At 49.6% G+C, this 14,584-nt stretch overlaps 3 protein-coding genes across 4 annotated transcripts in view; 1 reads left to right on the top strand and 2 right to left on the bottom strand.

Moving 5' to 3' along the window:
• The first annotated feature begins 224 nt into the window (after positions 1-224).
• lcp1 (lymphocyte cytosolic protein 1 (L-plastin)) lies at positions 225-8,268 on the top strand. Its single transcript, XM_027290959.1, has 16 exons — positions 225-342; positions 2,164-2,245; positions 2,407-2,555; positions 2,648-2,771; positions 5,356-5,488; positions 5,657-5,738; positions 5,839-6,004; positions 6,106-6,248; positions 6,335-6,430; positions 6,515-6,710; positions 6,799-6,877; positions 7,000-7,114; positions 7,213-7,346; positions 7,445-7,565; positions 7,715-7,839; positions 7,921-8,268. The coding sequence occupies exons 2-16, from the start codon at positions 2,179-2,181 to the stop codon at positions 8,051-8,053; spliced, it is 1,863 nt and encodes a 620-aa protein (XP_027146760.1). The 5' UTR covers positions 225-342; positions 2,164-2,178; the 3' UTR covers positions 8,054-8,268.
• Positions 8,269-8,563: 295 nt separating this feature from the next.
• On the bottom strand, positions 8,564-12,442 carry cnot11 (CCR4-NOT transcription complex, subunit 11). 2 transcript variants are annotated; one of them, XM_027290960.1, is made up of 8 exons: positions 12,201-12,442; positions 11,418-11,815; positions 11,167-11,331; positions 10,302-10,454; positions 10,008-10,210; positions 9,700-9,902; positions 8,981-9,077; positions 8,564-8,899 (listed from the first exon to the last, which is right to left on the bottom strand). In XM_027290960.1, exons 2-8 carry the CDS (start codon positions 11,734-11,736, stop codon positions 8,702-8,704), a joined length of 1,338 nt encoding a protein of 445 aa, XP_027146761.1. In that variant the 5' UTR covers positions 11,737-11,815; positions 12,201-12,442; the 3' UTR covers positions 8,564-8,701. The 2 variants fall into 2 exon arrangements, with proteins under 2 accessions (XP_027146761.1, XP_027146762.1); XM_027290961.1 differs by having other exon boundaries at positions 12,228-12,442.
• A 928-nt stretch (positions 12,443-13,370) lies between these two features.
• LOC104939099 (abl interactor 2-like) overlaps positions 13,371-14,584 on the bottom strand; it is a 10,839-nt gene continuing 9,625 nt past the window's right edge. The window contains 1 exon segment of the mRNA XM_027291186.1: positions 13,371-14,484. Coding sequence (XP_027146987.1) covers positions 14,309-14,484 — 176 coding nt within the window. The 3' untranslated portion in view covers positions 13,371-14,308.

The raw sequence follows: 14,584 nt of genomic DNA, 5'->3' as shown, positions 1-14,584 counted from the left end.
GGACGTGAGAGGAACTGCAGTTTGTGTTTCACATCACAGACACAGAGACATCATGACCAGCTACCTGTCTGTCTCTCTGTCGGGTCTCACAGTCAGACCCGTCTCACAGTCAGACCTGTCTCACAGTCAGACCTGGTGGGGTCACCTCTCCGAGCCGCAGCGTTCATTGCCATATAAAGACAAAAGCTTTGATTCCTGTTTCTGCGCAGCGTGTCACTTCCTTCCTCGCTCATTTGAATAGACGAGCTGTCGCTCTGCGCTCAGTGCCTGTCGACAGACTGAGAGACAGACAAGTCATCCTCCGCGCCCTGAGACCTGCAGACTCCTCGCCTCACCTCTCAGGTAAGTCTGATCCACACAGGTCCCTGAAGGCATCGTGCTGAGCACATGTCGGTCATCCAGACCTGGACCTGTCCTGGCTGCAGACCAGAACCAGAGCCAGGTTCTGGTCTGCAGCCAGGACAGGTCCAGGTCTGGATGACGGTCCGACTCCATCAGAACCTTCAGACCTGTCTCTGTGCTTGGTTGTCTAACTCTGTGCCGTCTGATAAAAGTGTTGTAAAGTTAAAGCTAAACGAGGCGTTCAGGGAAGAAGAAGTTAAAGCAGAGCAGGAAGTCTGTGGTCAGCCTCACTTCAACTGACACAACTAAAAACCCCTCAGAGGCAGACAGACAGGTGGGCAGACAGACAGACAGGCAGGCAGACAGACAGACAGACAGACAGACAGGCAGACAGACAGACAGGCAGACAGATCAGGACGCCGTCTGACCTGGTTTAACATTCGAACAGACGGCCAAGGTTCTGGAGCACGTGTGAGGCGTGTTGACGAGGTCCAACAATGCTGCAGTCAGAGCCACGTGATGGAAGACAGACAGAGAGAGAGAGACAGAGAGAGACAGACAGACAGACAGAGACAGACAGACAGACAGAGACAGACAGAGAGAGAGAGACAGACAGAGACAGACAGACAGACAGAGACAGACAGACAGAGACAGACAGACAGAGACAGACAGAGTTTTCAGTAAAGGGAGATGTGACTGCATCTTCAACCAACACCGTGCCTGAGTAGGCATAACCCTGAAAGAGAGAGAGAGACAGAGAGGGGGGGGGGGAGTCCCCTGGCAATATATATATACATGGAGCTGTGGCTGTTATATATATGTACATTTATGGTACATTTATGGTACATTGATGGTACATTGATGGTGCAGTGAAGTCCGGCTGAGGCGGACCCCGCCGCTCCGAGCAGAAAGAAGAACCTGTGGTCAATCAGAGTCACAAACCACAGGACAGACCAATGATGATGTCACAGGAGGACAGGAAGCACTGCACATGCTCAGTGACCATCATGAGTCCGCGATGATAAATAATGTTACGTAACGCTGACGTTATGGTTTACGTTAGCTTGTCAGTGGAGCCGATCTGATCTTATTATGATGAAGATAACGCTGCACAAACAGGAAGTCACGTCTTCGTGTTGATAAGCTGAATTCTGTCGCTGCGTGTCGGTTCTGAAAGGCCCGGCGCCTCTGATCGGACTCAGCTGCAGGTTTTGTTTGACACGTCTCCATCGGCTCGCCTCTCTGCAGGAAGTTGAATCATTCTTCTTCCTCTTTGTGGTTTTGAGCCTCGCGCACGGCGTTCGTGCAACATCCTTTTTTTTTTTGAACGCTCCGAGTGAATCATCACACTGAAATAAACCATGTCATGTGATCGGGTTTCACTCTTCCTCATCTCGTTACATGATCGCTCAGAGTCAATAATAACTCATGTGGAGCCAGCCTCCAGTTAGCTTAGCTTAGCATAAAACACGTTAATCAGCACGTTTCATCTAATTAACGGCTCTGAAGTTAACGAGCGTTTAAAGCAGCGAAAGCTCGTTAGCATTCATTCACGGTTGTTTAAAACATTAAAAGTGGTCCAGCTGCATTGTGGGTAATGTAGTCTGCTTTACAGCAGATCGCCTGAGAGAGCGGCGAGGTGTTCACATCACACAAAGAACAGGAAGTGCAGCAGCAGAAACAGGAAGTTGGAGGCAGCAGAAGTGAGATCAGTTTGCATCTCTGTCTGCTTCCTTCTTCTGAACACGCTCGTCAGGCCCGTCAGGCCCGTCAGCGCCGGCAGGTCCGGACTTCATTTAACACCGTCCGTCTCTCTGTCAGCTTTAGGTTTCCAACATGGCCACCAGCGCGCAGATCTCTCCGGAGGAGCTGGAGGAGCTGAGAGAAGCGTTCGCAAAGATCGGTAAGAGGAAGCTCTGCATGATGAACGCTGCAGGGTTCGAATCCCGCCTGCTCCGTCTTCATCTTTTTATATTTTATAGATGAATAACATTTGTCAGGCGTGCACTTTGGATTTCAAATGATGGAGTAGCAACAAAAATGAGTCTTACTTTCCGTCCTCAGACGTGGACAACAACGGATTTATCAGCAAGGACGAACTCAACGAACTTTTCAAGGCCGCTAACCTGGCACTGCCGGGCTACCGTATCCGAGAGATCGTCCAGGAGCTGACCAAGACCAGCAGCCAGCTCACCTTCGAGGAGTTCACTCAGGTCAGCTCTGTTTTTACAGTAGAAGATTTAACATAATAAATGTCTCCTGATGATGCTTTAAACTAAGTTTCTAATTCTTCTGGAATCTTCAGATCGTTCACGGGCTGAAGAGCAGCGAGGTGGCCAAGACTTTCAGGAAGGCCATCAACAAAAAGGAAGGAATCTGTAGCGTGGCAGGAACCTCAGAGCAGTCCGGCACTCAGCACTCATACTCAGGTATGTGCGACACGGCATGACAAGAAATGACATGACAAGAAATGACACGACACGACAAGAAATGACACGACACGACAAGAAATGACACGACGCGACAAGAAATGAAACGACAAGAAATGACACGACAAGAAATGACACGACAAGAAATGAAACGACACGACAAGAAATGACACGACAAGAAATGAAACGACAAGAAATGACACGACACGACAAGAAATGACACGACACGACAAGAAATGACACGACAAGAAATGAAACGACAAGAAATGACACGACACGACAAGAAATGACACGACACGACAAGAAATGACACGACAAGAAATGAAACGACAAGAAATGACACGACACGACAAGAAATGACACGACACGACAAGAAATGACACGACAAGAAATGAAACGACAAGAAATGACACGACACGACAAGAAACGAAACGACGCGACAAGAAATGAAACGACACGACAAGAAATGACACGACACGACAAGAAATGAAACGACAAGAAATGACACGACAAGAAATGACACGACAAGAAATGAAACGACAAGAAATGACACGACACGACAAGAAATGACACGACACGACAAGAAATGAAACGACACGACAAGAAATGACACGACACGACAAGAAATGACACGACACGACAAGAAATGACACGACACGACAAGAAATGACACGACACGACAAGAAATGACACGACACGACAAGAAATGACACGACACGACAAGAAATGACACGACACGACAAGAAATGAAACGACACGACAAGAAATGACACGACACGACAAGAAATGAAACGACAAGAAATGACACGACAAGAAATGACACGACAAGAAATGAAACGACAAGAAATGACACGACACGACAAGAAATGACACGACACGACAAGAAATGAAACGACACGACAAGAAATGACACGACACGACAAGAAACGACACGACACGACAAGAAATGACACGACACGACAAGAAATGAAACGACAAGAAATGACACGACAAGACAAGAAATGACACGACACGACAAGAAATGAAACGACAAGAAATGACACGACAAGACAAGAAATGACACGACACGACAAGAAATGAAACGACACGACAAGAAATGACACGACACGACAAGAAATGAAACGACACGACAAGAAATGAAACGACACGACAAGAAATGACACGACACGACAAGAAATGACACGACACGACAAGAAATGAAACGACACGACAAGAAATGAAACGACAAGACAAGAAATGACACGACAAGAAATGAAACGACAAGAAATGAAACGACACGACAAGAAATGACACGACAAGAAATGACACGACACAACAAGAAATTACACGACACGACAAGAAATGACACGACAAGAAATGAAACGACAAGAAATGAAACGACACGACAAGAAATGACACGACAAGAAATGACACGACAAGACAAGAAATGACAAGACACGACAAGAAATGACACGACACGACAAGAAATGACACGACACGACAAGAAATGAAACGACAAGAAACGAAACGACACGACAAGAAATGAAACGACACGACAAGAAATGACACGACAAGAAATGAAACGACAAGAAATGAAACGACACGACAAGAAATGACACGACAAGAAATGACACGACAAGACAAGAAATGACACGACAAGAAATGAAACGACAAGAAATGAAACGACACGACAAGAAATGACACGACAAGAAATGAAACGACACGACAAGAAATGACACGACAAGAAATGAAACGACAAGACAAGAAATGACACGACAAGAAATGAAACGACACGACAAGAAATGACACGACAAGAAATGAAACGACAAGACAAGAAATGACACGACAAGAAATGAAACGACACGACAAGAAATGACACGACAAGAAATGAAACGACAAGACAAGAAATGACACGACAAGAAATGAAACGACACGACAAGAAATGACACGACAAGAAATGAAACGACAAGACAAGAAATGACACGACAAGACAAGAAATGACACGACACGACAAGAAATGACAAGAAATGAAACGACACGACAAGAAATGACACGACAAGAAATGACACGACAAGACAAGAAATGACAAGACACGACAAGAAATGACACGACAAGAAATGAAACGACAAGAAATGAAACGACACGACAAGAAATGACACGACAAGAAATGACACGACAAGACAAGAAATGAAAAGACACGACAAGAAATGACACGACAAGAAATGAAACGACAAGAAATGAAACGACACGACAAGAAATGACACGACAAGAAATGACACGACAAGACAAGAAATGACAAGACACGACAAGAAATGACACGACACGACAAGAAATGACACGACAAGAAATGACACGACACGACAAGAAATGAAACGACAAGAAATGAAACGACACGACAAGAAATGAAACGACAAGAAATGAAACGACACGACAAGAAATGACACGACAAGAAATGATGGTTTTTAGAAGGTGTTTTGGTTTTAGATGGTTTTTAGAAGGTGTTTTGGTTTTAGATGGTTTTTAGAAGGTGTTTTGGTTTTAGATGGTTTTTAGAAGGTGTTTTGGTTTCAGCCGCTCTCTGACGTCAGGTTTCTTCCATCTGCAGAGGAGGAGAAAGTGGCCTTTGTGAACTGGATCAATAAAGCTCTGGAGAAGGATCCGGACTGTCAGCATGTTCTGCCGATGGATCCAAACAGCAACGATCTGTTCACCGCTGTGGGAGACGGGATCGTTCTCTGGTAGGCTCGTCTTTACCAAGTTTAAACTTAGACTGAGACGATCAGACTGACTCTCGTACTGAAGCAGTTTAGCTTAGCTTAGCATAAAGAGCCTTACAGATGAACGTTTCATCTTTGCTGAATCTCGACACAAACTGAAGTGACTAACTTACTGTTCTCACTTCTTAGTAAGATGATCAACCTGTCTGTCCCTGACACCATCGATGAGAGGACCATCAACAAGAAGAAGCTCACACCTTTCACCATCCAGGTGAGGCAGGAAGTGTCGCTGCCCCCAGTCTGATTGGCTGAACATGTTACCTGCTCTGTGAGTGTCTTTACATCCCGTGTCCTGTCGTTTGGACCAACAGGAGAACCTGAACCTGGCTCTGAACTCGGCGTCGGCCATCGGCTGCCACGTGGTGAACATTGGAGCTGAGGACCTGAAGGAGGGCAGGCAGCACCTGGTCCTGGGTCTGCTGTGGCAGGTCATCAAGATCGGACTGTTCGCCGACATCGAACTCAGCAAGAACGAAGGTGTGTCCGTATGCAGATCCAGTTAGCTTAGCATACTCTGATTAAACTCTGCTTCCAGTCTCAATGCTAAGCTAATGTGCTGATGTTCTTCAATGTTCTAGCTCTGATCGCTCTGCTGCGGGATGGAGAGAGTCTGGAGGATCTGATGAAACTTTCCCCTGAAGAACTTCTGCTGCGCTGGGCCAACTATCACCTGGAGGAGGCCGGCTGTGGCAAGATCAACAACTTCAGCTCCGACATCAAGGTGTGCTTTCTTTGTAACCTCCGTCACACAGATGTGATGAAGTATCTCTTCAGAGAACGTTCTCACAACGTTTGTGTGTGTTTCAGGACTCCAAGGCGTACTACAACCTCCTGAACCAGGTGGCGCCCAAAGGAGACGAGGAGGGAATCCCGCCCATCGCCATCGACATGTCAGGAATCAGAGTGAGACTCCGATAAAAACCTCTCTGATGTGTTGGAAGTCAAACGTTGTGCGTATGTTAATGAAACGTTGTCCTCGCTCTGCAGGAGAAAGAGGACCTGAAGCGGGCCGAGTGCATGTTGGATCAGGCCGACCGGCTCGGCTGCAGACAGTTCGTCATGCCGGCCGACGTCGTCCGCGGCAACCCCAAACTGAACTTGGCGTTCATCGCCAATCTGTTCAACAAGTACCCGGCGCTGAAGAAGCCCGAGAACCAGGACATCGACTGGAGCTCCATCGAAGGTGAGTCGCGGTCCGAGCACCGCCCGTCGTCACTGATCGCGTTACTGCGACAGCTGTCTGACTCCGCTGTGTGTTTGACTTCCTGCAGGTGAAACCCGGGAGGAGCGCACCTTCAGGAACTGGATGAACTCGCTGGGCGTCAACCCTCGAGTCAACCACCTCTACGTGTAAGAACGCTCGCCCCTCTTCTTCTCTGGTTTCATCGACCTGCATCATGATGGAGAAACTCCAACCTTTAAACACTGACAGAACGCTAGCAGAACCTTAACAGAACGTATGTGTGTTACAGAGACATCGACGACGCCCTCGTCATCTTCCAGTTGTACGAGAAGATCAAGGTCCCGGTGGACTGGGACAAAGTCAACAAGCCTCCGTACTCCAAACTGGGCAGCAACATGAAGAAGGTACGGAGTTCTGATCACGTGACTTCGGTCCAAAAGGTTCTGTTTCTGTCTCTCTGGCTCGAGCTGAGCCAGATGTTTATTTGTTTGTCGTGCTGCAGCTGGAGAACTGTAACTACGCCGTGGAGTTGGGGAAGAAGGAGGCCAAGTTCTCTCTGGTAGGCATCGCGGGTCAGGACCTGCACGCCGGGAATCGAACCCTCACCCTCGCTCTGCTGTGGCAGCTCATGAGGAGGTAACGAACGCTTCAGAAACACTAAATAAACGCTTCATGATCTTTGGCCGTGCTGTTGGTTTGATGATTTTAACCCCGAGTGGCGTCTCCGTCCTAAGATACACTCTGAACATCCTGGAGGACCTTGGTGACGGGCAGAAAGTGACCGATGACACCATCGTGGGCTGGGTCAACGACACGCTCACAGAGGCCGGGAAGCCGACCATCTCCAGCTTCAAGGTAACTTTTCACATCCAACAACAAGTCCTCGAGACCCCTCAGGACATCTGGCTGACCTTCAGAGGGGGTGTGGACCTCAGGTTAGGAACCAGCTGACCGCTGTGTTAAGCTGATGGTGTGTGTGTGTGTGTGTGTGTGTGTGTGTGTAGGACGGCTCCATCAGCACCAGCATGCCGGTCCTGGACCTGATCGACGCGATCCAGTCCGGCTCGATCAGATACGACCTGCTGAAGACAGAAGACCTGACGGAGGAGGAGAAACTCAACAATGCAAAGTCAGTCCTCGTTCATTGATCCATCGATCTCATATCAACGATTTGAAATGAGTCGAACTCACTTCCTCTTCCTGTTTCCAGGTACGCCATCTCCATGGCGAGGAAGATCGGTGCCCGGGTGTACGCGCTGCCCGAGGACCTGGTGGAGGTCAAACCCAAGATGGTGATGACGGTGTTCGCCTGCCTGATGGCGCGCGGCATGAAGAGAATCTAGAGACGACGAGCGTCAGCGGGCCGAGCGCGTTTCTATCAGAGGAGTTCTGGTTCGGTCCGAACGGCACCTGGACTGCAGACTGTTACTTTAAACTCGACCAGCACGTGTGATTGGTTCAGTTTACCATTTCAAATATCTTAATCAGGATTGGTTGTTCTTATTTCTTCCTGTTTGTCACATCTCCTTTTTACAAATAAACAGATTTTTGTATGAAAGCGTCTCCTGATGATTTCCTGTTCAGGCCTTATGCTAAGCTAAGCTAACAGACCGAGGCTTCAGAGCAGGCTAGCTGTTTCCCTCTGTTTACAGTCTTTATGCTAAGCTAAGCTAACAGACTGAAGCTTCAGAGCAGGCTAGGTGTTTCCCTCCGTTTACAGTCTTTATGCTAAGCTAAGCTAACAGACCGAGGCTTCAGAGCAGGCTAGCTGTTTCCCTCTGTTTACAGTCTTTATGCTAAGCTAACCTTTATCATGAAGAGACTCAGACACAAACAGGAAGTGGACGCTGGCCTGGAGACTCGTTTACAGTTTAATTAGAGAACGACAGAGCGGAGTAAAAAAGTGAAATGAGAGTTCATCGTTAACGAGTGGCGTGAAGAGTCACTGCGTATTTACAATCTTCTGTTTGGAGCCGGCGCCATGAGGCTCCTTATTTGGCGGGTTTGGCCTCGGCCGGGTTCTCTCCGGTGTCGAGCGTCTTCAGGAGGCGGAACAGGCCGGCCGCCTCGCGGATGCGGCTGAACTCGATGCAGAAGGCCTGGACCTCGATGAACAGGTCCTGCACGTTGATGATCTTGTTCCGGATCAGCGACTGGAGGAAGACGCACACCAGGCGGACCAGGCGGTTCTGGAGGACAACATGGACACGTCAGGAACAACGTTCTAACAACGTTAACGGAACGTTTGCCGTCAGAGTCGCCATGTTTACCTGCATGTATTTGTCTTTGATCTGCTCACAGGTGGAGATGCAGTTGGAGATGTAGAGGTGGATGAACTCTGGAGGAAGGTCCACGGCCGTGGTCAACCTGAGGACGACAGACACAAAGATCAGCTACAGACACAAAGATCAGCTACAGACACAAAGAGACTTTCCTATTTGATAGTCTGTCTCTCTCTGTGAGCATCTGTGTCTCTATCACAGGTTCCACTGCTACTGTAATCATTTTATCAGTCATTGTGATTCATTGTCATTTTATCAGTCATTGTAATTGTACAATATGTTTGTGTTGATTTGTTCTGTACATGTGACATCTATTGCACGTCTGTCCGTCCTGGGAGAGGGATCCCTCCTCTGTGGCTCTTCCTGAGGTTTCTTCCACCTTTTTTCCCTGTTAAAGGTTTTTGTGGGCAAGTTTTTCCTCACTGGAACCGAGGGTCTAAGGACAGAGGGTGTCACTCCCTGTACAGATTGTAAAGCCTCAGAGGAAAATGGACTTTGTGACTTTGGGCTGTACAAATAAAATCTGATCTGATACTTCTGTCTGTTTTTGTTGTTTTTGTGTGAAGTGAATTTCCCCATTGAGGCATGAATAAAGTTTAATCTAATCACTGTGACATCACTGTGACATCACTGTGACATCACTAGGGCTGCTGTTTAGTTTGCAGGCTGACGTTCAGCTACAGGTGAGCAGCATTATCCTGGCTCACCTGTTGACCACCTCCATGGAGTGCAGTGACATGTCCATGTTGACGAGCACGGAGAAGTACTCTGTGATCTGGCTGCTCTGCATCAGCTTCAGCAGCATCTCGATGGCCACCAGCGGGTTGTTCTCCACCAGGTCCGGGAGCTTGGCCGGGGACAGCCCGATGTGGTACACCAGCTTCGGGTCCTTCTCCAGCTCGGCCAGCAGCTGGGAGGAACACAGAAAGACTACATTTCCCATCAGCCCTTACTGCACCGCACCTTCCTGAACATGTTTGACACTCAGGTACCAGCAGGACCGGACCGGACTGACCTGGGACTGCTGCTGGGCCGACAGCGGGCTCTTGAAGGCCTTGGACATGATGCGTTTGATCTCCACCCCGGTGCTGTTCTTCACACACATGGACCGGTCCCACTGGACGCTGTGATCCGGCTCGGTCGGGTTCAGCCACGCCAGCTCGTCCTCGCACACGTGGAGCGGTGGCGGTGGCCGGATGAACTCGGGGCGGAAGTGACCTGCAGAGGAGGAAGTGATGTCAGAGAACAGCTGATGTGGCTCCACATGTTCTGTCGTCACGGAAACTTTAAACCAATCAGAGACACTTACTCTCCAGAGGGGGGCGGGGCCCTGTGACCAGAGACTCTATGATCTGATTGGCCACCGAGCTGTCGAACCCCGAGTTCGACGAGTCCGGATCCGGATCATTCAGGATGCTCGGGAAGCTGGCTTTGCTCTGAGTGGGCAGCTCCGACTGACGCTCTGCACAACAGACAGACACAGTACAGACAGACCGTCAGTGGACCGCAGTACAGACAGACCGTCAGTGGACCGCAGTACAGACAGACCGTCAGTGGACCACAGTACAGACAGACCGTCAGTGGACCACAGCACAGACCGTCTGATTGGACCGCAGTACAGACAGACCGTCAGTGGACCGCAGTACAGACAGACCGTCAGTGGACCACAGTACAGACAGACCGTCAGTGGACCACAGCACAGACCGTCTGATTGGACCGCAGTACAGACCGTCAGTGGACCACAGCACAGACCGTCTGATTGGACCGCAGTACAGACCGTCAGTGGACCGCAGTACAGACAGACAGTCAGTGGACCGCAGTACAGACAGACAGTCAGTGGACCGCAGTACAGACAGACCGTCAGTGGACCACAGCACAGACCGTCTGATTGGACCGCAGTACAGACAGACAGTCAGTGGACCGCAGTACAGACAGACCGTCAGTGGACCACAGCACAGACAGACCGTCAGTGGACCACAGCACAGACCGTCTGATTGGACCGCAGTACAGACCGTCAGTGGACCACAGTACAGGCCGTCTGATTGGACCGCAGTACAGACCGTCAGTGGACCACAGTACAGGCCATCTGATTGGACCACAGCACAGACCGTCAGTGGACCGCAGTACAGACCGTCTGATTGGACCACAGTACAGACCGTCTGTAGCGGACTGACCTGCCAAGGCGAGCTGCAGGCCGCTGATGTCGATGGCCTGCGGCATGCTGCCCACGTCCATGCAGGACACCTGCCGGGGCGTCTTCTTGAACAGGTCTCTGGGCGGGGCCAACATCAGCTGGGACAGGAAGAACTTCTCGGGCTGGGTGATGGGAGGCAGGAAGCCTGGAGAGGTCACATGACACGTCATCCATCAAACAGGTAAGCAGCAGGTGAGTAAGTTCTACCTGAGCACAGGCGCGCACACGTACCGGACAGCACCTTCTCCGGCTCCTCCCCGGCAGGTGAGGGGTTCAGCAGGTGAGCGAACACGGCTGCGAACGGGTTGGCGGCCAGCGGCTCGGTCCGGTACATCTCCCACAGCAGGTAGAGCGCGGTGAGCCGCTGCGGGGAGCTGGGCAGCAGGTCCGGCTGCTGCAGCAGCATCACCAGAACCGAACCCACCCGGAAGTGCTCCGCCTTGCCGAAGTAGTGGTGGAAGTGCGTGGACAGGCTCTCGAAGGAGTTGGTGCAGGCCTCCTCCGAGATGATGCTCAGCAGGTTCGACAGCTCCTTCGGCGCGAGCGTCATGGCGGCCCGCCTCGGCGCGCGCGGTCCGGACGGTCTGAAGCTCCGGTAACGGCAGAGAGGTCACGTGTGTCAGCTTCACCTGTGCGCGAGACAACAACAGCTCAGAGTCATCACACGAGCGTTAGCCTAGCAGCTAGCTGACGGCGTCATGGCTCAAACCGACGACAGAGACCGAACCGAGCCGAGCCGGACCGAGCCGGAGCACCGAGCCAGAACCACACAGCCAGCAGGCACCAGCCGGGCTCAGCGTTCCGCGTGCGGGCCGTTAAACCGCCGGTACTAACGGCTCCGGTGCGTTAGCCGTTTACACTGCTTTCACCGTGGAGGCGCGGTGCATTGTGGGGCGCGTAGTTCCGCTCTGACGTCAGCCCTGCAGTTCAAACTCCCGCGCTTCTTCACGGTGAAACGGTACCGTTAAACTTAACATGAGCTCGTGAATCACCGACTGTAACCGGGAAACTCACCGGAAATAACGAAAAGCACCGACTTACGAACTCGCGGTTTTTACCCACAGGCCTTTGCGCCTGTCGGTGATTTGCAGTCGCACCGTCAGTTGACTTCCGCCGGTCTCGTGATTTTTACGGTAATTCACCGAGTCCACTTAAAGACTGACGTCATGTGACGTCATGTGACGTCCGTTATCGACGTCATCCACAGACACGTAGCTTCAGCTAATGCCAGTCAGACGCCGGTGTTACGGCAAAACTCGTAACCCCTTCAAAATCAAGCTGCCTGCCCGGTGTTTCGGTTTAACGAGTGACCGTGTCAACCGGTGACCGTTGGCTGAAACAGACGTGTTTGGCTAACGGTCACCAGTTAACACGGTCACTCGTTAAACCGAAACACCGGCTGATTCCATAAGTCTGTTGAATATGAACTTTGTTTAATGTCGGAGTCATAATTCAAATGTTAAAGTGTCCTGAGTTTTTAATGTTTTTAAACAACATGAACATTTTTATTTTATTTTGCATTTCTCACAGTCATCATGATTGTTTAACTGCAGCTGTGAGGTCATTCTTCTTAAACGTGATTAAAAATGTTGACAAATGTTTTGAATCTATTTTCTTTTTTATATTTAAACCATCTTAACTTTTATATAATAGACGTTCACTGAGGTTATTGTTGTATGAATGGATGGATGGATTATTAAACAGACAGGTCCTGGTTTAAATGTGATCTGCTTTTATTTTGTTAACCTCTGGAACAATAAATAAAGTTTAGAGTTGTTCTGACAGACCTGCTGCTCACCTGTGTGACATCATGCAGCCTGGCTCTTCTTACCTGTAACATGGACAAACGCTCTGATTGGCTCCTGATGTGACGATCAAGCAACACAAAGATGTTACATAACATCTAAAGTCCGATCTGTGGACTACTACAAGATTATTATGCCATCAACTACATTTCCCATGAGGCTCTGACATCACTGAAATAAGAGACTGACACAGTGTCTTCAAAACCCCGACCTGGGAACAACATGCAGACCCTGACCCGTGACCCGGGAACAACATGCAGACCCTGACCCGTGACCCGGGAACAACATGCAGACCCAGGAACAACATGCAGACCCTGACCCGGGAACAACATGCAGACCCAGGAACAACATGCAGACAAAGGAACATTTCAAACCAAAGTTTTAAGATTTGTTGGACTTTAATGAATGTGTGCACATTTTTCAGAATCAACCTAAAATGACATCAGAGGTTTGAAGATGAAGCAGAGTCACACGGCATCTCTCAGTCCACGTTATTAAAGGGATACTGCAGGCGACACAAAGACCAGAGGAGAACCTTCAGGAGCCTAAGACCTGGTCCAGTCCTGAGGATGTTCAGGGACAAGTGAGCCAATCACTTTGTAGGCAGGATGAAGAATGAGGATCCTTTCCTGAGTTGGAATCGATGCTGGCGTTAAAGAGGAGATCCATGCTGAGAGCTCGTCTCTGGTTTTTGTGGTCAACAACACTGTACGATGAGGAAACACTGGTTTCAGGTCCACGAGGGAACGTTTGGTTCATACCCGATCACACACACACACACACTGTACACACTCTACACACTCACACTGTACACACTCGTAGGCACACCACGACTCCTCCACCTATGGCACAAAGAAATCCACCTCCACCACCTGAGAGTGAGCCTGGAGTTAAAGGGCTGTTACAGCCGAACGTCACAGCACGGCACGAAAACATCACGAGGTCCGGCTCAAACTACTACAACAAACTGAAGTTTGATACATCAGGCATGCAGCATACACACTGTAAACACGTCCAGAACTCCACCCGGTCCACTTCACTACATCACTACAAACAGGACTTCAGGACCAGCGGGTAGCTGAGCGCTGACTGAGAAGGCTCCAACAGGAGAACAATGAAAATATGTTTGATGGATGCTGGACATCTGCACGAAGACGAACATGAAATAATATGTTGTTGATGAGTCAGTATTTAGTACAAGTCCAACATCAGAGCCCAGTTTGAGCATGAAGTTATGGCTCCATGAAGTGCTGACGTTGAGCAAAGTCAATTTAAAAAGTCACACCACACATTAACGAGCAGATGGCGACGTGCTCGTCAGTCGGCGTAGTGCATGATGGACTCCACGTAGTTTCCGGGGAAGAGGCCGGTGGTGGCGCTCATCACGCCTTCAAACCAGCCGTCCTCGTTCTTCTTGATCACGTAGATGATCGCTCCTTCCTGGAACGACAACTCGTCCTCCTTGTCGGCAGCGTAGTCGTAGATGGCAACCACTGGAGGGCGACAAACAACACTAGTTAGACTAGTTTAGACTTCATGTAGCCTGTCAGCTAACTGTATGCTAACTGTATGTTAACTGTCAGCTAACTGTGG

The sequence above is a fragment of the Larimichthys crocea genome, chromosome XVIII, assembly GCF_000972845.2.
Source record: "Larimichthys crocea isolate SSNF chromosome XVIII, L_crocea_2.0, whole genome shotgun sequence".
NCBI classification, from domain to species: domain Eukaryota; kingdom Metazoa; phylum Chordata; class Actinopteri; family Sciaenidae; genus Larimichthys; species Larimichthys crocea.
The sequence above is the reverse complement of the archived record's forward strand: the minus strand, read 5'-3'. Positions and strand labels throughout refer to the sequence as shown.